The sequence below is a fragment of the Oryzias melastigma genome, linkage group LG5 (assembly GCF_002922805.2).
Source record: "Oryzias melastigma strain HK-1 linkage group LG5, ASM292280v2, whole genome shotgun sequence".
Lineage (NCBI taxonomy): Eukaryota > Metazoa > Chordata > Actinopteri > Beloniformes > Adrianichthyidae > Oryzias > Oryzias melastigma.
The window spans coordinates 241,420-267,688 of NC_050516.1; the positions used below are offsets into that span (position 1 = coordinate 241,420).

At 42.4% G+C, this 26,269-nt stretch overlaps 2 protein-coding genes across 6 annotated transcripts; one reads left to right on the forward strand and one right to left on the reverse strand.

The window, feature by feature from the left end:
* Positions 1-414: 414 nt before the first annotated feature.
* Positions 415-11,629, reverse strand: fam83d (family with sequence similarity 83 member D). Of its 3 annotated transcripts, XM_024271248.1 has the most exons (6): positions 10,895-11,028; positions 10,059-10,140; positions 7,466-7,999; positions 3,979-4,146; positions 3,759-3,883; positions 415-1,547 (listed from the first exon to the last, which is right to left on the reverse strand). In XM_024271248.1, exons 3-6 carry the CDS (start codon positions 7,949-7,951, stop codon positions 725-727), a joined length of 1,602 nt encoding a protein of 533 aa, XP_024127016.1. In that variant the 5' UTR covers positions 7,952-7,999; positions 10,059-10,140; positions 10,895-11,028; the 3' UTR covers positions 415-724. The 3 variants fall into 3 exon arrangements, with proteins under 3 accessions (XP_024127016.1, XP_024127015.1, XP_024127017.1); XM_024271247.2 differs by lacking the exons at positions 10,059-10,140; positions 10,895-11,028 and adding an exon at positions 11,148-11,629; XM_024271249.1 differs by lacking the exon at positions 10,059-10,140 and having other exon boundaries at positions 10,895-11,020.
* Positions 7,854-25,954, forward strand: si:ch211-232b12.5 (zinc fingers and homeoboxes protein 3). 3 transcript variants are annotated; one of them, XM_024271243.1, is made up of 3 exons: positions 7,854-7,986; positions 21,263-23,937; positions 24,334-25,954. In XM_024271243.1, the coding sequence occupies exons 2-3, from the start codon at positions 21,455-21,457 to the stop codon at positions 24,365-24,367; spliced, it is 2,517 nt and encodes an 838-aa protein (XP_024127011.1). In that variant the 5' UTR covers positions 7,854-7,986; positions 21,263-21,454; the 3' UTR covers positions 24,368-25,954. The 3 variants fall into 3 exon arrangements, with proteins under 3 accessions (XP_024127011.1, XP_036067665.1, XP_024127010.1); XM_036211772.1 differs by lacking the exon at positions 7,854-7,986 and adding an exon at positions 10,559-10,880; XM_024271242.1 differs by lacking the exon at positions 7,854-7,986 and adding an exon at positions 10,920-11,056.
* Positions 25,955-26,269: the final 315 nt, after the last annotated feature.

Below are 26,269 nucleotides of genomic sequence, written 5' to 3' on the forward strand. Positions count from 1 at the left end.
AAAAAGCCTCCCCTTGTTCACGACTTCTGCTCCATCCACATTTTCTCTTCTCATCCCTTTATTTTTTTATATCTACAGCAGGAGCTGAGCTTGAAACTCGGAAATATTAAACTCAATTCAGCATCTCTTCATTCTCTGTCAATGTTTGCTTGAATTAATCTGCAGACAGTGAATATAGAGTAATATAAAAGCAAGCGGTGAATCATTTAAAAAAGCCATCTGTGTGTGTGTTTAGCACTCGTTCTAATCTTTGCCAGTAATCCACGGCGCAGCTCTTTCTCCAGATTCAGAGCAACTGTCTGAGGACGAAACTGCATGAGTGTGCTTGGTCTCTTTGGAAAGTCCTTTTGCTTCAGCACAAAGATCAGAGCTGTTTTTCACAAGTATGACATTTAAAAAAAAGTTAAAACAATGCAGAGAAGTACCGATTTATTTGTTTCTTTAAGGCACGGGAGGCAGTTGCTCTCCAAAACCACGTTCAGGTGAGTTAAAGAAAACATCTTAGTACATTCTCTCAGTACAGCAGATTCATCAATAGAAAATACATCTCGTCTTCTGCCACTCTCAGTAGGACTGTAACATTAAACACCATCAGGACAGTAGACGGTAAAGAAAAAATTTTAAAAAATCTGAAATTTGACTTCTGGAGCCAAAAGCATTAATTCAAATGAGAGGAATGTTGCTTCCCTCGCCACCCTCCAGCTCACAAATCCCTGAAGACCAGCTAGTGTGCACATCTGGCTCTTGGCCACGTGCCCGTGCCCATGCTGTCAACAGGCAGTCTGGGATTTGGTTCCTGCAGACGCTCTTTGTGTATCCTCTGCCTCCGGGCGTCCAGCCCCTGAGTCAGATTGGTGACATCGGCCAGCTCTGGCCTCTGAGACAGGGCGGTCACCATGTGTTCCAGTTTGGAGCGGATGGCAGAGTAGTGATACCGACGCTCTTTGGTCAGTTCCAGGAAGCAGTCCTTTAAAGTGGTGTCTGGAGCTGCCTGGGTGGCCGGGACCGGCCCGGAGGAGGAGTTGTGGACTGGTGCTGTGCTTGCTGGCGTCTGCTGCGCTAGCTGCAGGTCGGTCTGGGTGTCGCTGTCGGTCACTGACTGGCTGGTCTGCGTTGAGGCGTGGCAGGAGATCAGATTTGCAGGGAAAGGCTGCGTCGTGCAGCCGGCAAGAATCTTCTCCTGCATCTGCTGCTTCCAGTCTCCATCCACGGATTCGGAGGCGGCGGTGCCGGTCTTACCGTGATCTGGAGACGAGCCATCAAATTGAGGCTGCGGCGCTGGTGTTCGGGGCTTACGGGAGGGCGTGCTCGTCACGCAGACTGGTTCGGCGTGTCTATCTCTAACCACATGTGGGGATGAGGCCACCGACGGTTTGATGAGGAGGGGCTCGGAGAGGCTGCTACCACAGAAACTTAAATGTCCACGATTGTTCACAGGCAAAGATTGGGCATAAAGGATGCGGAATTGCTCATCAAACTTCTCCGTGATTTGACCAGAGAGCTCAATCAGGTTGCTGCTGTTCAGTTTACCATCGGACCAGTTAAACCTGAATCAAATGTAGACAGAAAAATGACAGAGAGAACAAGGATTACCTAAATAATACAGACATAAATCAGGAGATTAATTCACGCTGAGCAGGAACGGTGTGAATTTAAACTTTTCATGACTATTTTAAACCAAATAAAGTGTTTACTTAAAGACCCACTCCGATTCAGTTTTTGCTTTTTTGAACATGTTATTGTGAAATTTTTCTCATATAAAACATTTATAATAAAATTACATTTCTGGGTATTTCTTTATTCAAATTGTGGTGAATCACCAGCAGACAAAAAATGCAGTTTATTTGTGGTTTCAAAAATGGGTGGGTCACAAGCTCCCTTCTATGCTGCATCCACTTGTAAACGACTAGATCCATGTATGTCTTGGTTTTTGTCATCTAAGATGGCATCTGGCTCAAATCTATACACCTGGAAAGCTCCAATATTGCTCGCCCTTTTTGTTGCACCGGTAAGGTTAGAGTTGTGAGGGGGTGTAACCTACCAGGAGGCAGGGTTACTCTGCTGCAATAGTCCCGCCCACAACTCAGTGTGAATTTCTAATCAACTACTGCCACTCTGCGTAAACTATGTCAAAAAAGAAAAAAAAACCTAGAAATCAATTGTATCTCCATGGTTACGCAGTGATTAGATCTCTTGCCTCAAAGCACAAAAGCTCTGGTTCAAACTCCACCTCTCTCCATGCATGTGTGGGTTTTCTTCAGGCACTCTAGCTTCCTCCCACTGTCCAAAACATGCTTAATCAATTAATTGGTTACTTTAACCCTTGTGTTATCTCGTCAATGTACTCCCACTACCATCTAGTCATACATCGACGTATGGTTCGACCTCCTCCGCGCCACTTTTGGGTGTTCCCAACTCATCGTTTTTTGTCATGCTGGCTGTTTTCATTAAATCAGGGGTCCCCAACCGGTACTGGTCCGAGGGCTGCTTTGTACCGGGCCACAGATGCTAATCAGGGGTCCCCAACCCTCAGACTAGAACCGGTTCCGATACCATATCTCGAGGGTTGGGGACCCCTGATTTAACGTGAACAGCCAGCAAGTTCAAAAACGACAAGTTCGCGACACTAAACATCAAAAAGTGGCGCGGAGGGGCCTGAACCACACGTCCATTTGTGATGAGTTGGTATTGAGAATGTGTCATTCTTGTGGGACCAGTTGATCAGACTTGCATGCCTTGGATAGCACAAGGGCTAAAGTGAGTGACTGAGAGTGGTTTTGCCCTGTGACAGACTGGCAACCTATCCAGGGTTTGCCCAACAGTACCCAGGACAGGCTCCAGCAACCCCGTGACCCAGAAAGAAATATAGAGGGTTAAGAAAATGAATAGAAAACAATCATTTTTACCAATATATATATATATATATATATACAGACGTGGACAAAATTGTTGGTAACCCTCAGTTAAAGGACAAACCCACAATTCTCATTGAAATCACTTGAAACTTACAAAAGTAACAATAAATAAAAACATTTTTAAAATTAAACAATCAGAATCAGCCATCAATTTTGAATTGTTGATTAACATAATTATTTAAAAAAACAAACTAATGAAACAGGCCTGGACAAAAATGATGGTACCTCAATGAAAGATTGAAAACTATTTGACCAGAGTGACATGATTAACTCAGGTGTGTCCTTTAATTGACATCACAGGTGTTTTATTTATTGTTACTTTATAAGTTTTGAGTGATTTCAGTGAGAATTGTGGGTTTGTCCTTTAAATGAGGGGTACCAACGATTTTGTCCACGTCTGTATATATATATACATATACATTTCGCCATTGTGGGATCAATTAAAGTTCTATCTATCCTATTTTTTTAATTAAGCCAAAAAACTGTAAAATCAAACTCAAAAAAGACCACTTTGAACACTTTCACAATATATCAAAAGATGATTGTAGTGAGATTTAAGAAAGAAAAAAAATCCCTTTACCTTTATTTTTAAATAAAAAAGACATCTAATTTATAAATATTAATTCTAAAATTGATGAGTAAAAACAAAATTAGTTTTTTTATTAGAAAAAAAAAGACAAGAAATTGCTTTAGAGAAGAACTCATTCTTGGATTTAATACGTTTATTATGAGTTCTCAGTTAAATTGATTGGATTACTTGTATTTTTTGGAAACCCTGACACTTGCGGCAAAAAAACAGCAAATGAATTAGTAATAATTGAGCTAAAAAGCTTAAACTCTTGCCTGTAAGAACCTGTAGCCACTCTGTTCCCATCGATCAGCATGAACCTCTCGTGAACTTCCCCGGTAATCCTGGCTCCAGATCTCATGTAATAAGTCGTACCGGTGATGGTTCGCACTCTCATTAGCTGCAGGGATTCAGAAACATTTTTAATCCTCTGCTATCTGATTTTCATGCTGCGCCCACAGAGCCACACCCCGCCTAACCATGACAACCACTCACATGAAGGTCGTCCAGGCGAATGCCGAGGTTCCTGCACATCTTCAGGAAAGCTGGCGCACACGATTGATCCAGCAGGATGTAGACGGGGACCCTGCGGGCTGTGCAGGCCTCCTGAAGGTCCTTGAAGATGTCCAGGTCTGTGAGGGCATCGGTCACTACGGCTATCACCTGCAGCAAATTTGAGGTAATATAATCAAATTAGTGTTAAGGCGGCGGCGGTGCTCTCGCAGCACATGACTGAGCTTTCATCATTATTAAACACAGGGCCTTATTCAAACAGAGCTGCGAATCTCCGTCAGACACGCTCCCTGTAATGTGTGCGCTGATGAGCTTTCTATTGACTGTGGCCCGTTGCCATGGAAATTGGCCACAACGCTTGGTCAGCAAACAAATGACTTTTTTTTGTTGAAGAAAAGTAGATGCACTGAAGGGATTTTTGTCCTTTTTTCCGCCCCAAATCCCCCGGATTTCTTTTTCACGGGGAGGACTGGAATTTCCCAGAATGCCACAAAGGGAGCATACCAAGTTATCTTTGATTTACCGCCTCAGTCAAGTGTCATCCACATGCTGCTGTCAGGAGAACTCACATTTTGGGCTCTCGCTCTTACTTTTAAAGACGCGCTCTGATCATTGTTTGATTTATTTTAAAACTGTTTCTAGTAATTCTGTGCGATATGGAAAAAAAATGTATATCATTATTTAAATTATTTTATATCATAATAACAATACATATTACAATATACCAGAATAAAGGTATTCTCAGAAAAAAATGACAAAAATGTCAATACTTACTTTTATCTGACTTTATATTTTCCAAGTAAAATGTAACTGAATTGTCACAAGTGCACAACAGTTTCAAGTTTATTAGTAGGAAAATACATTTTTGGAAAAAGTTCAGCAACGAAAATAAACAAATGAAAACGATAGAAGAGAAATGGCACGACATATACTTTTCTATCGTCTGCACGATAAGTATTGTAATACTGACCAGCACTACTTTCTAGTGGTATTTTAATTATGATTATGCTGTTTTTGGACTAAATCAAGAAACTTGTGTCGTGCTCTAGAACATAGTTTCTGCAGAGCGGCAGAAATTAAAAAAAAAACAATCACCTCTGAGTGTGGGCGTGACTTTTGGTGGGGAGTAAGCCTGCCCCTACTTCCCACCATCCGTTTACACGTTCTCCTGTTTGTTTGTTTGTTTGTTTCAGTAGAACTTCAAAATGATTACACAGCATAATTACAGCCCGAGGTGTATGAACAGAGCAGAAAAAAAAGTAAAAATAAGACACTAAAAAAAAATGAACAATGCAAAAAAAACCCATAAACAACAAAATACAAATAATACAATACTAGAGGTTTTCATAAAACTTATCTTCAATGAAAGTGATTTAAAATATAAAGAAATCTCTTAATAAAGCTGCAATAAAAACGGCGAGCAGCAATAAACAAAGACGCTGATGGATCAGAATGAAGTGGAGCAGGGACACACCTACAAAGCTTTTTCCAACTGTATTTTTGTGTCTGCTCTTGATTCACAACGATTTGAGTGACTATATACTCAGAAAACAGCTCTCTCATTATTACAGTGGCACAAAAAAGTATTTAGTCATTAATTGTGTACGTTCTCCTACTTAAAAAGATGAGAGAGGCTTGTAATTTTCATCTTAGGTTTACCTCAACTATGGGAAACAAAATAATATTTCTTTAAAAATCCAGAAAATCCCAGTCTGATTTTTAAAGAATTTATTTGCACATTATGCTAGAAAATAAGTATGTGGTTTCCAACAAAAAAGCAAGATTTCAGAAACTCTCAGAAACCTGTAACTTCTTCTTCTGTCCTCCACTCGTTACCTGTAGTAATGACACCTGTTTAAACTCGTTATCTATATCAAAGACACCTGTCCACAACCTCAAACAGTTAAATTCCACTATAACCAAGACCAAGGAGCTGCCTGAAGACACAACAATGCTTCAAAAACATCTTAAAAACACTATTTCCATTGGAGTGAGTCTTTAAAGGAAAGAAACTGAACAAATGTGTCATTTGAGGTGTATCTTAATGTTGATTATTTAACTATGGTTGACTATTCACACGATCACATACAGACATGTAAAAGAGAGAGTAAAGTCAAGGTGTAATGATAAAATACACAGACATTCATACTGAGAGAACGCACAGTTAGATGGAGGAGAGCAAAAGCAAGTCAAGACACATCTGGCACACAGGTTCCTTGCAGGCCTAAGGTGCAGTTAAAGCTGCAAATCACATTCATGCGCCTCTGTCAGGAATCAGTCTTTGCCAAACGTGACTTGCCTAAAAACAATAAAGTCAAGGTTTGGTTTTCTCTGCAGTTTCTTCACTTTAATGTTGAGATACTGTGGCCAAGGTCTGAGGAATACCACAACAGCTTTGGGATTTAGGGAAACCAGGGGCGTAACAATTCATTTTAACGATTTGATTCATATCATAATTTGTGGTTGCCAATATGACAAAATTATTTCAGAAAACAAAAGCAATTTCCAGAAAACAAACTGAAATATTAGAAAAAGAAAACACAAGGAGAACTCGGAAAAGGAAGGAATTATTATGGGATGTCGCTGATTAGATGATATCTAGGATTGCTTTATGTCAAATTTCAGTTGAAATGATGGACAAACATCATTATTCAATCAGCAACGCCCCATAAATATCTACCTTTTTCTGTGTCTGTAAATGAAAAACCATATTGGAAAAACAAAGTAATTTACAGAATCAAAATTAAATGAAAAACCACAAAAGGGAGGTACTATGCGACATAACTGATTGGATGATGACGTTCGTCCGTCATTTTAAATGGAAGTCCTTTGGCATTAAGTGATACTGGAAATCATCGTTCAATCAGCAACGTCCCATAAAACATACCTTTTCTGGTCTCTCGTTTTGTTTCGCTTTTTAACATATCATTTAGTGTTTTGGACATTTATTTTGTTCATGAAAGGCTTTTTGTTTGATTAACATGCTGTGTCATTTACTATAAATTAATGTTGTTTCCGAAATGGTTTTCTTTTTTAAACATTTGATTTTGGAAATTAATGTTTTGTTCACAAAACATGTTTTAGATTTTTTTTTTAATATTCTTTTATGGAATATTCCTTTCTGGAAATTAATTTTATTTAAAGAAATGCTTTTTTTGTAATGCTTTGGTTTCTGAAATTTTGTTTTGTTTTCTAAAATGTAATGCTTTTTGTGTTTGTTTGATTTAATTGTCATGATTTGTGTGTGTGTGTGGGGGGGGGGGGTGTCAGTGATTTGAACATCAGGGCCACCGTAGGTATAAGCCAATTCAATTACCAACATGTCGAAATCGATTCATGTATTAATTGTTACACACTTAAAAGGAAACTGATTTTATTTAAGGAGAATATTCGTGTAGATGAAATATTAAAGGAGTCATTTAAGTCAGTTTTATCAAAGTGACTTTTTCTTATCTGTTGTAGTTCCTACCTCTCTGGCGCTTCTAATCATGCGCCTGGCAGCCTCCTTGCAGCTGTAAATGTTCTCTCCATAGCCGGGCTGGAAGTGAGCCACGGCCCTCGTGACTCCCCGGTAAGACCCCGCGGTGAAGGCGGGCCATCCGATCTCCAGCAGCGGCGGCTCCACGTCAGACACTTCGGGGAAGTAGGTGACGGAGGAGCAGTCCATCGAGCTGCTGAGCGACTGCTCCAGCGCCGGCTCGTCCCCGTGGAGCGACACGCACCGCGGGGGCACGGCGGCGCTCCGGATCGCCTGGATCTCATTGTCCGACAGAAAGTTGGGAATCCTCTCCCGCTTCAGGAACTCCTGAAAGTTCTCAAGCCCTCCTGACAGTAACTCCTCCAGAGCCAGTCGGTGCCGCTCGTTGTACAGCTCCTGGAGGTTCGGCCCGTCGTTCTTGGCGTGGTTTGGACCCAGCCTCAGAGGAGAATCGTCTATGATTTGAGACAGCGCCATCGCGGCTTCTACTCCTCCCTGACAGCGGCAGACAGGTAACGTTTTGACCTACGGGGAGAAAAATTTGTATTTTTACGTTTCCCTCCGTTCCCTCTCGTCCTGAATTCCTATTGGACGCCTAAACGTTGTCAAACCAGAATAGCATCTCTTGATTGGCTGAAATGAGTGTCAGTCATGCGATAGTCGTCTCTCATTGGATCATTTGGAGGCAAACAAGTCTCCAGGACGAGCCCTCCGCTCTGCTCCAGTCAGGTAATAAACGAGCAGCAAATAGGGAAGAGCACTCACTCTGACGCTTTTTGGTAACCTCGCAAACTAATTCAATTACCTTTCACCTTCAAACAAGCTTTAAATATGTTTCATTTAAAACTTGTGCTTTAAAAAGCTCATTTAATTTATTCATCATTTAAATATTTTCAATAATACTTGTACACAGTTTGTCACAAAACCAATAAAAGGCAATCGTGAATGAAATTAAATTGGAATCTGTCTCTGGGCAATTTTATTCAAGTTTACAACTTTGTAAATCTGTGCTCAGTGGTTGGAAATACTGCTCCCTTGGTTGAGTTAAAGATTCAGTCCAGGGAAAATCCTATTTTTGGTCTTTTTAGCAAGTTCTTTTTTTCTCATGATGGAGGACATATATTAATAAAATTTAGCTTAAAGTTATATTTCAGAGTATTTCTTTATTCAAATCATTGTGAATCAGAAAAAATCTATTTGCTCGTAACTTTTTAAGCAGACTAATAGATCCATGCACGTCCTTGTTTTTTGCATCCAAAATAGAATTTGGCCCAAAACTATTTGGCTTGATAAGTGCTTATGTTGCGCACCATTTTTGTTGGAGCGCCAATGTTAGGTTGGGGTTGTAAGCGGGAGAGCATGTAAAACAAATGGTTAATGGGACTTCAACAGTCCCACTCACAACTCACAGGTGAATTTCAAGTGAAGTACTGCAGAAATCATGTCCTAGAAAATGACAGAGGATTTATTTATTTATTTTGGATTAGGGATAAAGATGTCATTATCATTACGGATGTAAGAAAATTCAATTCAATGAAATATTGCAATACTTGTATCGATTTAAAATGTTGCCAAAACAATATTTCATTATTTATAAGATAACACGTAGTACAGCGTTTTACTTTAGTTTTCCAATGAAACCCCTAGTTGACAACACACCACACCAAGTTTCACTGAGCAGCTCTACATGAACCAAAACAAGAACAAGATCTCGTGAGAACTATTTGTATTAGTACTTGTGTTATGAAGTCATAATCCAGTTGTTGTTGTTTATACATAACAAAATGAGACATAACATTGTTTTAACCAAGGATGAGTACTGAGACAAAAATCTGTGCCAAGTTTGTATTAGTGATGTATAAACATGCAGATTTTGGTGGTTTGTGGCTCATGTAAGAACAAGTGAGACCATGCACATGCGCCGCACTGTGCACAGAGCTTCAGTCAAAATGCTAAAAACAAGTCGGACCAAAGTTCGGCTGAACTTCAGAGTATTAATGTTCAGATAGAGTTTTTCTAAGTCTTAATCTTAGAAAAAAAAATGAAATATTGACTGTTTTGTAAAATTTCGGGATACGTATCGTATCACATGTATCGTATCGCCAGACTTTTGCCAATACCACACCCTAATAATCATGATTATTAAGACTACTGAGAACACTTTAAATTAGCTCAAAAGATGATCGGAGTGGGACTCATTCAAAGGACTGGTTAGTAATAATTCAGCTCAGTTAAAGAAACCTTCTGTCATGCTTGGAAGGATTTGCTTTCTCCAATAGGTCAAACATGATGGCAAATAATTCTATATGTTTAACTAGACTGTGCCCTAACAGATTCACATGTAGCACATCTGCACTAATGAAGGTCAAAAGCATGGGCTTAGTTTTTGTTCTGCTGGTAGGTGACTCATCCTCTTCATAGATAATCTCTCCTTGTACAGCTACAGGCTGAATTCAGTCAGGAGGATAAACGGAGAGATCCACCTTCCCTAAATATACGAGGCACGTAGTGTCCCAGCACGTTCATCCATCCCAGAAGACATTAACGTTTTATTTATGATGAAGGCAGAGTGCAGTCCACCCACCTGTTACACCCAGCACGGCCTGATGCCTAAATCAGTCACATTGGATTGGTGATATGTCTGTGGAGGTGACTTTATCTTGGTTCTGTAAAAATAATTTTAAAAAATAGACTTTTTAATGGCAAAGAAAGTGTTGATTCTTTCCCTTTAACGCCTCTGACTGTGCGCTTTTACGCACGGCAGGCCGGCAAGGTCACGAGGATCGCAAAGCATATCATTTGAACAGAACAGTCACCAACTCAGCATTGATCATTCTTTTAAGAGAAATCTGTTATCCTGCGCTGAACTCACAGTCTGGCAATTACGCTACAGCTGCGGCGCATCTGCCCAACTTACCCTGCCATTATAGGAGCCTGTGCGTAAATGGCTGTTTTTATGCGCGACGCCTGACAGGCAGGAGCCTAAAAACGAATATTCCCACATAACCATAGTAACACGCATCAGGGAATTTGTTTGGACTCTGAAAACCCATTTACAGAAAAAGTAAAAAATAATTGGTTGAGGGTTTTTTGGGGTGGGCGGTGCTGCAGTTTCTGACGCGCAGCGATGTACCCAAATGTGCCCAGAGATCAGCCTATACCTTCCTCTTTTTTTGAGATAACACACACATACACACACTCACACTTACACACATACACATCATCCCCGCCCCTCTCCAATTTTTTAGATGAAAGGGCTTTTGGATTTTGGATGACGCTCCGCATCACGTGTTCATAGGAAATACACTCGCTATGATTTTTTTTTGGAGCTCCCTCGTCCTGCACTGCCGACCGTACTTTCTTTTTTCTTCTTTTTACCGTCTCCGCACAGCTGAGAGGTGGAAAGGTAATGTTCCTCACCGTGGTCACTGACGGGTTCACGCCAGTTCACCGGGTTCACTTAAGGAGAGCTCCCACCCCCTGCTCCTCGACTTCTTCCAAAAGCGAAACGATCGGAGCCTGTCCAAAATAATTCATTTATATATTAATGTCGGATTCCATTTTTCCCCACCGACCGCTGAGGTAAGAACACATCCACTCTTCCAAAAAGAAAAACGCCAAAAACACTGAAACCGCCCTGTTACCACGAGGTGCGAGCGCAAAAGTTGTTTACCGAAATGATATATCGCTGTTGCGTTTTCATCTGGCGCTGTGGTGGAGCCAGTTTAGATGAAGTCGCCAATGTATAAAATGGCGACAGTAGGTGGAGGAAGGGGGGGTGGAGGTTTTTCTATTTTTTTTCTTTTGGAGGGGGGGTATAAGGTTATGTGGAGTGCCCGATCGCTTTGGGCTCCGCGCGCGTGTTTCCCTGACAGCCTCGTGAACGGAGCCAAACGGGTTAACTCGTCAGTTTGTCACAGTTGGTCCACAGATCCGCCGGGCTGCACGCGCGCTCCTCTCGCGCTCTACTATGTGGCGTATCTGCCGATTTTATTGCACAACACGCGGCATTTCCACACTGTGCTCGTGCGTGTGCGCTTCTTTAGTTGAGAAAGACTTTTAAAACTCTTCAAAAATACTCATGTATTTATTCTGGGAGAAAAAATAATAACTATCAATTTCCATCAATTGATCGCTCACAGATTTCCTCCTCGTGCCAGAGCGATAAGGTAGGCCCGTGTCTCTGCGCACAGCAGGATTCATTTCCCCCCCAAAATTTTCCTTGTGTTCCAACATGCCACACGCGCCCAGAAGCACGCGCACCTCCAAACAGAGAAGCTGCACCTTTTGTAGATCATTTTTAGCAGATAGTGTTGTGGTGTGGCACATTCTCTATCTGTGCGTAAATATTGACCCAGCTTGATTGCCATGTGTCTCCCTCTGCCTTCTGGGGAGGGGGTAGCGGGGGGGGGGACCTCTGTGCTGCTGACTAATGCTGCCTGCGTGAATCATTTGCGGGTCCAGTGTCCAAAAACACAAAGCCAGCTCCAAATGATCCAAGCAGGCAGCTTGAATCACTGCTAAATTTAGGATTTTTTTTAATGGCTTAACCATGTAATCTTGTTATTGAGAACTTGGGTCAAAGAAATGACTTTGCAACTGTTCTGTTACCATGATCCACAGAGAATTTGGACCCCACAGCAGAGAAAGTACAACCCAGGTTCCATTTCTGCATTTAGGTAAAGTGCAGGTATAAAGGATGAGCCCAAAAAGAAAAAAAAAGCTGTTCCAGACCAGGTTGAGGTTTTCAGCAGGATGCTCACACCAGGGGAATGTGAACTCCCCATTGTGGATCCCTGGGAACGGTCTTCCATCTCTCTTCTCGGAACTGCTCTAATGAGGCCAGGCATATTGCCTTTCATCCTGCTCTCCTGCAATTAGGCACAGCTCATGTTTTTTTTTTTGCTAGCAAAGTGTTTGTAAATAGGGACACAAATGCAGCAGGTCAGCAGATTCACTCCCTGTCAGACGTACCTGGAAAACCGTTCCATCCTGGGTTTGTTGTGATTTCCCTGTTTTTGTGTGACTCCCGTAGCTCAAAATGAGTTTGGTGCCAGCCGAGGAAGGTCATATGGTCATGATTTGCAGATTTAACAGACACAGAGCGAAGCATTCCTTGAGTTCAGAGGAGAAAAGGGAGCTGTCCAATAATATCCAGATCTGCTTTAAAGCTGTTTTATGCAAACACGATCCCTGGTGGCGAAATACCTCTTGATCCTCACTGAAAATTCTCCCCAAACAACAGCGAGTCCTACTTTTCCTCTCAAAGAGCTCGGCGTTCCACACAGGTTTACTTTTATTCGGGTCTTTCATCCTTTATTTTTTTTTATTGTTGTTGCTTTTGTCATCGGACTACATTGAAGCCCGGTAGCTGAAAAGCGCCGCTACACCAGCATATTTGCACAGTTCCAACCAAAAGAAATGTCTGTTCACTGTAAAAAAAAAGAAAAAGCATAGAAAGAAAGGAAAAAAAAACCTCGGGGCTACTGGAGGGTTGTGGGGGGGCTGCCTCTTTTTCTGTCCCATGCAAGAAAGGTTTGGTCAGCAGGAGCTGGCATTTGGCAGTTTAAAGAGGCTGTAATGTCAGCCATTTTAGAATGGACAGTACCATGTGCCGCACGCCGCCATCTTTCCTCCTTTTCTTCTCAAGTTGCTAACTGAAAGCCTGTTGTCTTCGCTTCAAAATGGAATAAAGTTATTCGGCCAAACGACCGTGAAAAGATGCACGGCTCAGACTTCTTTCTGTTTAAAGTCATCGCAGACAGACGGTTTGAAGAACCATGTGAGATGTCAACAGTGACCTAAAACGCAGAGCAAAGTTGCCCCGACAGACGTTGATGTGCGAGCCCTCGACTTAAACTTAACTGTAGCCGTTGAGCTCCACTTATTATGTCTCCGAACAACCGTGAGGGAACGCCAAAAGAAAGAAAATGGAATCTCGGACCTCAAAGGTTGCAAATTAAGTTTGTTTTTACAAGGTTCTGTGCAAGGGACTGTGCCGGGTGGTGGGCAAGGGGAAGAGAGGGGTTGCCATGGCAATGTTAACACATGAGTGGCACCACCAACCGGTCCCCCGGTGGACGAGGCTGCATTCGTGGAGGTAAGAGGGGGGAGAGCGTGTTTTTGTGTGTTATGGGGAGAAGGACAAACAGGCAGGCAACACCTGCGTCTCACACAAGCACGCCCCTGCGAAGGAAACAATGGAGGCAACACCCCGAAATGTCCGAGAGTGTCTTCAGACGTGAGGGCCCACGCCAGCTCTGTAACAATGACCCCTCATCATTCTGAATCGTTTTTCGGCACCACCGGAGCTCGCAACTTATTCCTGCTGGGAGCCAAACGGCGCCCCTGAAAGGAAGGCGCACGGCGGCGGAGGAGGCAGGAGACACCCAAACAGTCCGTCATCAAGAACCTCGCAGCTCCACGTCACGTTTCCCTCGTAGCCGAGGCGCCATTGTTCCCAGTATCTCCTCTGCGTGGGGCCGTAATTGCTCTCTTTTTTCTGTCTTATTTTTGGTGTCCAGCTGATCCACTCACATGACGTTAATCTGTTTAATGGACCTGGATTTGGCAGATATTTTTGATCATTCAAATGTATTTGCCAGGAGTTTTCCCCCAAAACCCCCAACAGCTTTTTATTTTTTTTAAGAAAACAGCCACAGATCACTGTCAGAGCAGATTACACCCAAAACAAACGCTGTCATCAGTGAGAGGATTTCTGCTTTTATTTATTTTTCAGCTCCTCCGTCACTGTCACACTCTCCTCGCCAGTTACCCAGTTCAAAGGGAGCGATTTCAGAGAGGTGCAGGTGCTAAATGTTGCCGAGGTGAGGAGGGAGATTGTGTGGAAAGGGTGTGTGCGCCTGTGCGGTGTCAGCGGGGAGGAATATTGAGGCGGCACAGCCTGTCATTATCATCAGTCATTCTCTCACTTCAGTCCCAAACATCTGAGTTTTGTCTTCCTTTGTCCTCCCTCCTCCCGGAGCCTTCACATTCTCATTCATGTGACAGGCGGCACAACAAAAACACCAATCTCTGTTTGTTCGTGTCAGCTGTAGGTGACCCAGCTATCTTGCAGCGTCTGAATTGGTGGACTGTTTTGAATTAAATTTTAATGTCTAGCTGCCACTTTGCAGCCTCGCCTTCCTTTTCTGCTGGTTGCAGCTCACTGGAGATTGGGCTTGTTTTTTATGTTGTATTATTGTAATTACTGCAGCAGCTTATGAGGTGATGAGGGGAGGGAAGCATGCTGCTTTCTCTTAATTGATTTGGTCAAATGGGAACAACACACTCAAGAAGAAAAGTATAGAAAGCTCAATTAAATATTAATGATATGTTAATATCATTTTTTTCTTAGAAACAACAGTGTTGCAGGAAAAAAGCTGCTATTAAATTAGGTGGAACATATGAATCCCATCCGAATTTACACAAAACCTAATCCCATTTGTTTGGAAACGCTTGTTTTGGAGGAGTTGACTGGATGAAACCTGGGTCCCGTCCAGAGAAAGAGGTTCTCCCTGCTCACGCTGAGCGTGGGTGTTCAGAAGGCTTCGTCTGAGAGCCCAGCCACTTCTCCGTCACTTCAGATGCTGTATGTCTCCTCCGGTCTTCCGTGATGAAAAGACTTTCTTCCCTGCGTGTGTCACAGAGCCACAGCGAGGACATACGACACACCAGGGCAGCGATTATCCGAGCGTCGTCTACCTTGTAGCTGAAACACAAGGCCCGGCCTTTCAGAGGAAACCATTCAGAGGCCCTCTGTCTGGGAAGCTTTTGTTTTGTGTCTCATCGCACGTCGCTCTGGCCAGATAAAGCCAGCTATTCTTTTGATAGGTGACCTGATTCCTTACGTAACCTCGCCCAACTTCGGGCTCATATATAGGGACCTCTCATGCGGAAAGTGGCGTTTTTTCTTTACTGAGACACTGTTGTCAGTAAAGCGCGGATGTCATTATCTTTATTTCAGACACGCATTGGTCTCATTTAGTAGAACAAACTCAGCGCCCCCTTGTCCTCAGCAGGGGTTAATAGACTGTGCTGTCAGACGATATCATGACCTCTCTGGCGGCCAAACGTACAGCACATGCCCGCGTCTGGATGCAGTGAACCAGGATTACTGCATAAGATGTCGGTGACCTAATTTTTTTTTTTTTTTAGTTTAGTGGAGTTTTTTCTGTCACAAAGCAGCATCAGTCAGTTGAAATTAAAAGACGGCAGCTAACGGGACGACATGGCGGTTTGTTTGGGATCATTGTGTACCGCTGGGCAGTCGTTTGAGGGTTTTAATTCTGGAACAGGTTCATCTTTTATTTACCATCCAGCTGGCCACGGTGAACACGCGCACGTGGATGCAGTAAAACCAGCATTTGTTAAAGTGCTAGTCAGTCCATAAACATTGTGGCCAAAATAAATTTAATAAAAAAGAAATGGCCAGAAAGTATGTGAGAGGATTTTCTTTTTTAACCAGTGAGCCACGGAGCGAAGATAGCGAGGAATGCTGAATTTCAACACAGAGCAGGTTTGTAGTGGTGTGTTTGTTGAATTTAAGCAGTGGATGATTTTCCCAGGACTGTAAGTTTGCAGGGTGGTGTGGAGAGATGCAGGGATGAGAGTTTTGCAGCGGCACACCACACATCAATGCATCCCCAGACTCTGAAATGAGGACGAGAGCGAAATACCGAGGCGGTGCAAGAGTGCAAGTGTGTGTCAAAGGTTCACGCAAAGGGCACGGGCTGCACAGCTCTGTCTCCACTTGTTTTGCTTTTCCACCCTCGTTAGTTTTACATGGTTGGCTCTTTCCAGGATGGAATAACTGAGAGCTTCACCTCAGTGTAACCAGATAAAAACACTTTTTTAAAATAATAATGTCAAAAAGGTGATCTATAAAAGGCTGCAGCAGCGATCCATATCCATCCTCAGTGTTAGAGCTGTCGTAGCAGAAAAGCTTGTGGAAGCTGTTTGCCGATGGGTTTGCTCCCTCATTGATCGGCGTGTTTTGTTTGTATGAATGCATCTCCATGCTGCTCGCTGAACAAATGTGGGATGACGCTGACAAAGCCGGCAGTTTGTGCGCGGCTTCAGATGTGTTTGTAATGTCTTCATGAGAAAATCAAATCCTAAACTGCGCTGTTGTCCCTCCAGCTTCAGGAGCAGCAACACACATCCAGCACTACAGCCATCCAGCTCCAAGCTCTACTATGTCCAGTGCATCTTCTGTAGTCTCATTTACAGTCATGCATCTGGTGTGCGTCTGCTTCAGACCAGAGTAAATCAATATCCAGAGCAGCACTGTGTGCTTTAAAACAAACATAACGGGTAGACTCTTGTAGGCAGAACATAACCCCTGTGCATACCTCCCATACATGCGAGTTGATAAGACTAAAGGCATTTGGCATGATGATGGAGAACATCACGCTCAATGGGTGTGAAATCCCCGAGCCACTCTGTGAAATGCATTTATTTACTAGCATTAACCCTTTCCCGAAAACGGACTACGCATCACCTGATCCTTCACTTCTGAAGAAATGATTTTATGACTGCAATGAAGCTAAAAATAATTCTGATGTCACATATCATTAAAAACTAGAGCAGGCAGTCCTATGGCTCCGGGGAGAAAAAAATCAAATATCACAGCCTGTCATTTCTGGCTCTGCGTGATTGTTACAGTCTTTTTTTTGTGTGTGAATTCATAAAAAGTGACGGCTAAACAAAAGTCTGTAAAACCGGCAGGCAGAACAACTCAGAGCCAAGCCAAAAACGACTTTCACTTCAAAGGAGCTTTGTGTAGATTACCTTGACACGTTTAATCACAAATTCAAAACTGGAGCTTTGTGTCATTTTAGTGTAGAAATAACCTTGTGCCAAAATTGTAGCTTTTTGTTTTATTATTATTATATTTTTTAACATAATAGTGAGGTTTTTTTCTTTTGTGCGGGCATTTGTGACCTTACTTTTTAATTAACTTCAAAATACTTGTTTTAAAGAAAAAGGACTACCGTTTCAACTCCTTTCATTTAAGATTCACACCCACACACAGATCACTGTCTGCATGTGTGTGTGCAGCCGCTCACTTCCTCCACATCTGGCTCAGTGTAATATTTTCCAAAATTCCTATTTTTCAGATCTACTTTTAACATGTTAGGTCCTTAACACATAGCTACTTGCTAATTAATTCATAATTACCATTTTGATGAAACCATGATATATCGAGCTGCTTTTATCTAACAGCTGTAACCAGCTTTTATGACTGTTCTGCACATTTTGTGTGATTTAAAGCTTGCTTTTAATGACAGCCTAATTAAAGTAACGGTGTTCTTAGACGTCCATCTGTTATCACTCAAGGTTCTGAGGTTGAGTCACAATCTACACTTACAAAGGAATTTTGATTGATCATATTAAAAGTCTGTTTATAAGAATTTGAACCGAGTCTTGATTTTTATTTGAGGTAAGAATCGTTGACTGTATATGTAAACTGGACTGAGTGACCCCTCCCACCTGCCGTTCCAAACAGGAAGTACCTGCTGGCTCCACAAACCCAAAATCCCATAGACTTCTATGGAAAAATAAACAGCTATTACTCAGTAATTATATTTGTCAGAATAGCCATTAGCCATGTTCTTAATAATCCTAATTATTTTTAATTGATATGGTTTTTTTATTGCAAGATATAAACTGACCAATCAGATGCATTAACAAAGTTTGTGGTGCCTCCTGGCCTCCACAAACCATTGTCAAAATGTTTAACTGACAGATTTTGTGTTGGACACCTTTAAGTAGCAGGGGTGTGGTCTCCCAACAAGCTCACTCCTGATTGGTGAGATTGGTTGCCATAGAAAAAACAATGACTGAGACCGACTCGGACCAATCACTAGCTCCAATATGGCAGTGTCCGTATGGCGAAAAAATGGCGACTGAATCGACTTAATTCTGTTGGAGTCAGAAGTAAATCATTTTAGATGACCATAGACGTATATTATTTCCCTGGACAAAACGAGGTGTTGGCGTCACTCATAGAAAATGCCTTACCTCTGGCCCTCGTGAAATCAGGCCAAAGCCATCACTGTGGCTTTCTAATCTTCTGTTGCCATTTAAAAAACCTGTGTTTAGTCCGAGTCAGTCTGAGTCACGTTTTTAGAGGAACTACTGTCTCCACTCATGAGTGAACTTGTTTGAAGTCCACACCAATCCACTGAAAGCAGCTCGGGAGAATCTGTCAATCAAATGCTGGAAGTGAGTCCAGTGGGCACCACATGGTTTTACCGAGGCATCTGATTGGTCAGGTTATAACTTGAATAACTTTTAATAAAGAAAAAATATTGTTAAAAAATAGGATTACACAGAAGATGTTAAGAAGAATGTATCAGAGCAAGAATGGTTATTCTGACAATTAACTATTTCTCAATAGAAGTCTTTTTAAATTTTGACAATCTTGGAACCTGCAGGTACTTCCTATTTGGAACACGAGAGGAGAGGGGATAAAATGTCGGGTGATTAAGCAGGAAACGGGAATGACACACTCACTAGGTCCAATTCTCATATACAGTCAAGGGGGACAATTAGAAACGTTTGTGAAAGTTATCTGGACATGCAATGTATCTAGATGGATTTTCAGGACGTTCACATCTCTGACTGTGGAGGTTAACAGAAACCTTTAAAACTCAGCCTTTTTGTGCTGAAATCTAGACTTTTTTTTCTTGCCAAAGATTAAACCACAAATACCCCTTTATCTGCATTGTTGTCTTTCTAGCTCCAGATTTTTTCCTGTAATGAAAACTTAATTCCCCTCAGATTTCCTGCACCCATCCATTGAGCCCAAACATACAAGTTGTAAATTGAGTGTAATTTTTCCCCCTGAAATACTAGCAGATCTGGAATCATTAGGTGGGAAAGACCAACGTGTAATTCTAAGACTGATTGAAATAGGTTCTGTTGCCCTAATTTAAAACAATGGAAAGCATTGGCTTAATAGCTTAAACTGTGGAAATCTTTGTACCGGCTCTACAGGGAGTTAGAAAACACTGCATCATCTGCATATGGCTTTACCTTTGCTTTCAAGTTAGAGATTAGTATCATCCATCTCTTACATTCATTTGTTGTTCCTTTAGTCTGTCTCTTTTTCTATTTTTCACCTTTTCTAGTTTTAGATGCTTTTAGGGATTTGGTTTCTATTGTTGAGTGCAATCAGTTAGGCCAACAACTACACAGGTTACCCCTTTCTACTTCTGCGACATATGCACATTAATGTGAGGATTGATCTAATTTGGCAGCAAGAGGCAAATCTAAAGTTCCTCGTGGGAGCCAACAAACCACTTACCTGCTCTGAGTGAAACTAAAAGTAGCCACCCTTTGCCAGAACTAAAGCTTTTAAGGACAGACAAATTGGCATCTGCATTTCTATTAGAGTGTAAAGAGCTTCATTTTAATTCCATTTGTTTTAAAATAATTTGCTGAAATACTTTAATAATCCACAGAGAGAAATTATAATATAATAGAGTCAGATGGTGAAAATTATGATTTATGATCTAATGTATGAATGTGTCCAACTCGTAGCATACTTTTCTACAAAAATTGTGCCTCACACACACACAAAAAAATCAGGCTAGAAAAAAAGGGTAAATGACTCAAGTAATCGCCTCCATTGGATCAGAGCGGACATTTTTGCTTTTGTTGCTCCCTGAACCTGTCTCTTTAATTCGCTTAGTGACCTGTGAGCGGTCTGAACAACTGCAGAGGCCACGCCTCCGGGTAGCCATAAAGTCCGGCGGAGCTTAATGAGTGTTTTTATAACTGAAATAAAACAGAGAAGAAATTAAGTTTGGTTTATAAGTGACAGCCTCCGACGCACCCATAGCAGTTTTTTACTAATATTTTTGTTTGCATTTGCCACACCTACACTGTTGATGTAAAAAAAAAAAAGGAGCTGCATGTGGGATTTGTCCAGATCAGACAACATTTGGTATTTTAAAGTCTTAATATTTGGATGAAACACAAATTTTAATATAAGTATTTAAAGTATGATTAACAGAGTTCAAGCATTTACGTGTTTTTAGTGTCTCTATGGCGACCTATTGCAATAGATTCCCTGTGCAGTAGTGCAATTCACACTCAGTTTTTGGTGCCGGATGAATATAATTGAATTTTAGCATCTGATAATTAGCCTAAACGTGGCAAAGTTCAAGAATAAAGAACACTGGCAATCCTTTGTTAGTGATACAAATCTGTTTAAAATAGAAAATGCTTCAAATCTTCAATCTTAGTATGTCTTTGTCAGATTTTTTGCATGGAGATGATTAAATGTTTTGTGCATTCTTGGCTTATTTGCTTTGTGCCAGAAAATCTGAAAGATTTTAATGACTTTTTTTCCTTCTGATAGTCACATTTAAAAGAAAGAAAATCTTTTTCTTTTTAAACAATGCCACACCATCTTGATTTAAACAAGAATAGAGTACATTGCTGCTGACATTTAAGCAATCGCATAATTAGAAGAATGTAAAAACATAAAGGTACAATAAACACAAACAAAACTCGTCTAATCTTTCTATGAAATGTGGCTCTAAATGCTGAGAAACAAAGTAAACATGAGGGAAAATGATGTTCATTCAAGTTTCTGTGCATATGAGGGGAAAAAGGATTTTTATTCTGACTTTATGATTAAGCATGGGTTACATAAAGCTTATATAAAATGCTTTTTTTCTATAATTGCTGTCCTACTGTGTATCTGCAGCTGTCACAGTGAGGGTGTGCTGACGGTCACATGCTCCTCTTTTTTTTTGTGCCCATTTCTCACAGGTTTCCACGGAGCTACTGATCCATGTGACGGGACTCTGGAAGTGAGAGAAGGCATGAGGAAACACTGTGATATCATAGTGGCTGGTCCATGACGCTAAACTTCACTCAGCCCTCTCCACAATCCACCCACCCTCTGCTCTCATCCCACCAGGCAACCAATCACTCGCAGTCCCATTCACAAAAAGCTGCACTATGGCCAGCAAGAGGAAATCCACTGTGCCCTGCATGATACCATCCAAATCCAAACATTTGCGTGAGGAAATCATTCTGGGCTCACTACCAGAACTCCTACCAACAATCCCAGAGGACAGCATACTGAGCATCTCCGGAGAGGAGACGAGCCACGTCTCCAGCTCCTCCAGATCAGAAAGCGGCAGTGAGACGCAGAAAGGAGGTACATACAGCTGCGTGGCCTGCAGGTTTGAATCCAGAGATCTGAACTACTTTTTGGATCACATGCACAACTGCCACTTAGACTTCAGGGCCCAGCCCACCTTCTACTGCCTAAACTGCAGGGTGTCAGTTGTACGCTTTGAGGCTCTTGCGTTACACAATGCCAACTCCCATCCTAAGATAATGGAGGGCTTAATTACTGCTTCACTCAGTGTCAACAAGAGAGATGGAGTCACAACTGTGGAGCAAAGTCTCTTCACGGACAGCGGAGAAGACTACAGAGAGTCCGGGATCTCCCTTACCAAAACACCAATTGCAAAGATGATGAAAGCCAAGGGGGAGCACAAAAAGATAGTGATTTCTCACACTGTGGAGGTACTAAAGATAGACATGGGAAAGGATGTAGATACTAATGTGCCTGAACTCCAAAATGGGGCTTTTTCTGGTGCCCCAGCTATGCCGAGGAACGCCATCAATCACGTGATTACCACGACGGCGTCCGACCAAGTCTTTCACCAGCACAGTCCCTCCCTTTACTCCTCGCTTTCTTCGGACTCCATTAAAGATCTTCCAAAGGTGATGATCCCCCTCAGCAGCATCCCCACCTACGATGCCGCTATGGACACCAGCAGCTTTCTCAAGACATCCTTTGGCAAGTTCCCATACCCGACCAAAGCCGAGCTCTGCTACTTGACTGTGGTTTCAGAGTTCCCAGAGGAGCAAATCAAACTATGGTTTACGGCCCAAAGGCTAAAGCAGGGCATCAGTTGGTCTCCGGAAGAGATCGAAGAGGCCCGGAGGAAGATGTTCAATACTGTGTTCCAAGGCGGAGCGCCCCAGAAGCAGCCTGCTGCACCACGCCAGAGCAATCACATCATAACCCACCACACCGCTCACCCAGGCTCCAAAGGACCAAATTTCCAGGTGACCAAACTTCCCTACGGTAATGTAAAAGCGAGGCCCGTTGGAGCCACGCAAGCCAGCAGTTCCACCCATGCCCATGTCACGCGGGTGTCCTACTCCGCTCCGGTGGCACCTGCCATGTTCCCGTCTATCATCCGAACAGCACAGGTACAAAGCAAGAGTACGGAACCCACTGTGGAGCCTGACAAGAGCAACGGCCTGGAGGCGGCTGGGAACAGCGGTTGTGTCAGTAGCACCAGCAGCAGTCGAAGCAGCAGCAGCTGCAGTAGCAGCAGCAGCATCAGCAGCTATTCCAGCGTCAATGGCAACGAGCCCAAGAAGTGTGCGCACAGCATCAGCAGCCTAGCCGACAGTGAGAACAGAATGGCCCCCAGCAATAATGACGAGCACTGTGTTCCTGAAAACACCGGCAAGCCCAACATCAAAAGCAACAGTTTACCGCTTGGATCCAACGGTTCCAACGGCGCCACGAGTGAAGCGAACACCACCAGCAAGCCCAATGAAGACAGAGGACCAGAGCGGGCCGACCATAACAGTATTAGCACCAAATCAACAAATGACGGTGTCTCAAACCAGAACCACACAAATAAATGCCCGAATGAAAGCACCAGCACCACAGTTATCACCAAAAGTAACTCATCCATCACGGATGAGGGTAAAAACAAAGATTTTCCCACAAAAGGCATGTCAATCCTACAGCAGCTCATTAAGGAGGACGACCAGTTTGTTGGAGACAAAGGCGACCCAGTAAAGATCAACTTCAAGAGGCTGAAAATGAGCAAACCAGAGTCTACATCGGACATTGTTCATCAGGAACACAAGTCTGACGTTGAGATGTCGGCTTGTCATTCCTCATTCTCCCCCCCTTGGAGCAACAAGACTCCCCAGCAGCTCCACATCCTCCGACAAGCGTTCTCCAGCACCCGCTGGCCCAGCAGCCTGCAGTACGAGGAGCTGAGCGTCCAAACGGGCCTTCCCAAGTCCGAGGTGGTGCGCTGGTTCAGCGACAGCCGGTACAGCTACAAAAACGGACAGCTGAAGTGGCTGGAGACCTACCAGCGTCCACCTTCAGAGTCAGAAGCCGAGGCTGAGAAGAACTCAGCAGCAGCCAGAAAGGAAGCCGTTGATGAAGACGCACAGCTAGAGGCGGAGCCAAACGCCGGGCAGCGAGCCGCATGGCAGGATTCCTACCCCCCGTTGCCGGCTCTAACGAGGTCAGAGGGCAGCGGCGCGCGAGCCGAGCAGTCCGCACAGCTGGGAGTCCCGCAGGATCCCTGGGCAGACAGAGGAGAGGACCTCCAGCAGCAAATGGCAAATGAGTCGCTCATCGAATCCCAGCGTGACGCCAATCAAGACAGGTACTTGAGTTGTGGTATTCTTCAAGCTTGGTGAGCTCTGAATGTGAGCCAGGTGGAGCGATGAAAGCATGACATGTTTGTGGAGTTGCTATGAGATGTACGTCAGGAAAGGAAGCAGAAGTGTGTACAGGTACCCATGCTGAGTAGCTTATTCCAGCAATCAAGTCTCTGTTTAGGAATCTATTTTTAGAGAAGCAGGAGCCACTGTATTATAGACTGAGCACTTGTGCTAATACATGTGAATACATCTCTCTTGTTGTGTTTCGTAAAATAGAACACACAAAGGCTTGATTTTTGTATTATTCCTCCCTCAAAGTGACTGCACAGCAACACCACACAACCAGATTTCTCCAGCTGCTTCCTCACAATTTGCATTCTGCTTGTTTGTTTTATCAGAGATCACCTAAGGATGGAGCTGCTGGAGGTGTGACGAAACACCAACGAGCAACGTGATGCCTGAAAGCTGGTTTTGGCCTCGGGGGTCCTAGAAAATAAAAATAAAAAAAAGAACAAAGTGTGTTTGTAATGACAGCAAATGTGATTGTAGCTGGACCGTTTTACTCTGACTGTAACTGTGAATACCCCCACCCTTCCTCCTCCTCTTCTTCCATCTGCCATCACTTCCAGCCATCGTCAAAAGAAAGAACTTTTCACCTTCGAGTCCTGTGATGTTTAAGGCTTTTACGCTTTTTTTTTGTTTTTTTTTGTGGTCGTGTGGGGAGGGTGCACAATGAGGTCAGCGCGAGGGATCAAAGAAAAAGAAAGAAAAGACGCACACTGTCTGGAAAACTGACTTGAATGAGAGAAGACAGCTTAGGATAGGGCAGAGAGGTATTGTTTTTAGGCAATAGGGAGAAATTATTATAATATATATAAATATATAAAAGTGTATGTGTGTGATGGAAAATGCACTATAGATAATGGTTTGTACTGACTGGACAAACATGAGATGTGTCAAAAAATGTTATTGTTGGATTTGTGATATTTTTTACTTTTATTTTTTAGCAAAAAGTGTTTCAGCACTGCCTTGACTATTACTTTTTCTGTTGTTTGGTTTTCAATCTATCTACTCTTCTATATTCACTGTAAGTCCAGATGCAATCAAACATGTTTTTGGATCTGTATACAGTAAATGTTGATAATCACTTTGCAGTTCAGCTACATGCAAGAGGCTATAAACAATGCACTAATGAAGACAGTGATGCTTTAAAAAAAAGATAAGGAAAAAACAAAAAAAAAAATACCCTGCTTTACAGTTAAAGTATTGACAGCTCAGTGGAGATCAATACACTACACTGCCCTGCAAACTGAACAGACAAGCCTGTCACGCTAATGTTGCCTTACTCAGCTCCATCTGTGTGTTTCTATGACCTGTTTGTCCATAACCTTGCTTTTCAGCTACTGTGCAGTCCAGATATGATGTAGGAGGAAGAAAAAAAAAGTACATGGGAGTTTATTGGTGGTCACTGTTAGTCTATTTCTGTGAAAAGAAAAAAAAACACAAAAAAAGAACATTCAATTTGTGCTGCTTTTGTACAGTTGGAGATGTTTAAGCTGTAATCATTTTTAAATGGTGTTGCTGGAAGGGAAAAGAAAAAAAAAAAGAAATCCTCCAAAGCAAAATTCTCAATTTGATCCCAAGACACCGAAAGTGAGACATTGTGGTAGCTAGAGAGCCAAATGAGCAGATCTTTACACTCCTCTGAATTTTCTTGTTTATATAAACATACATCCACTACATGAATCCTATAAAGCTGCATCTTTGTCAAGCTGCTAATAGCTAAGAACGGTGCTATACCATCCAAAGTGAAATTGGAGTCTGATCTCCTACCAGCAGTGTATGCACTTGTGTCGAATGTTGCAAATTTATTTTGGTTTGACATCAATGGAAATCTGGACTTGCGGTGTAAATGATCACTTAAAATTTTTATGGAAGTAGTCTGATCATAGAACACTGTTGTGTCGTCCTTTCTACAGCTCTGAATCTTTACAGAATAAACTAAATACTCACCAATCACTCATGTTTCATTTATTTGAGAACTGGAATATTTAGATTTGTTGTTATTGATGGTGTGTAGCTCCATCTGCTGGTGAAAACCGATCATTACATGTGGTCTTGTTCCATGGGAGACAACATTTTACACCATTACACAGTCAGAATATCTAAAGCTTAATATTCTCACACATGAATTAAAAAATTAAGAACAGCACACAGCATTTACCTCTAAGAATTTATTCATTGTTTTCAACCGACCGCATAGAACTCAAAAACATAATCAAAGGCTATGACAAAAAGATAAAACAGGAGTAGGACGTTGACTTTACAGCTACT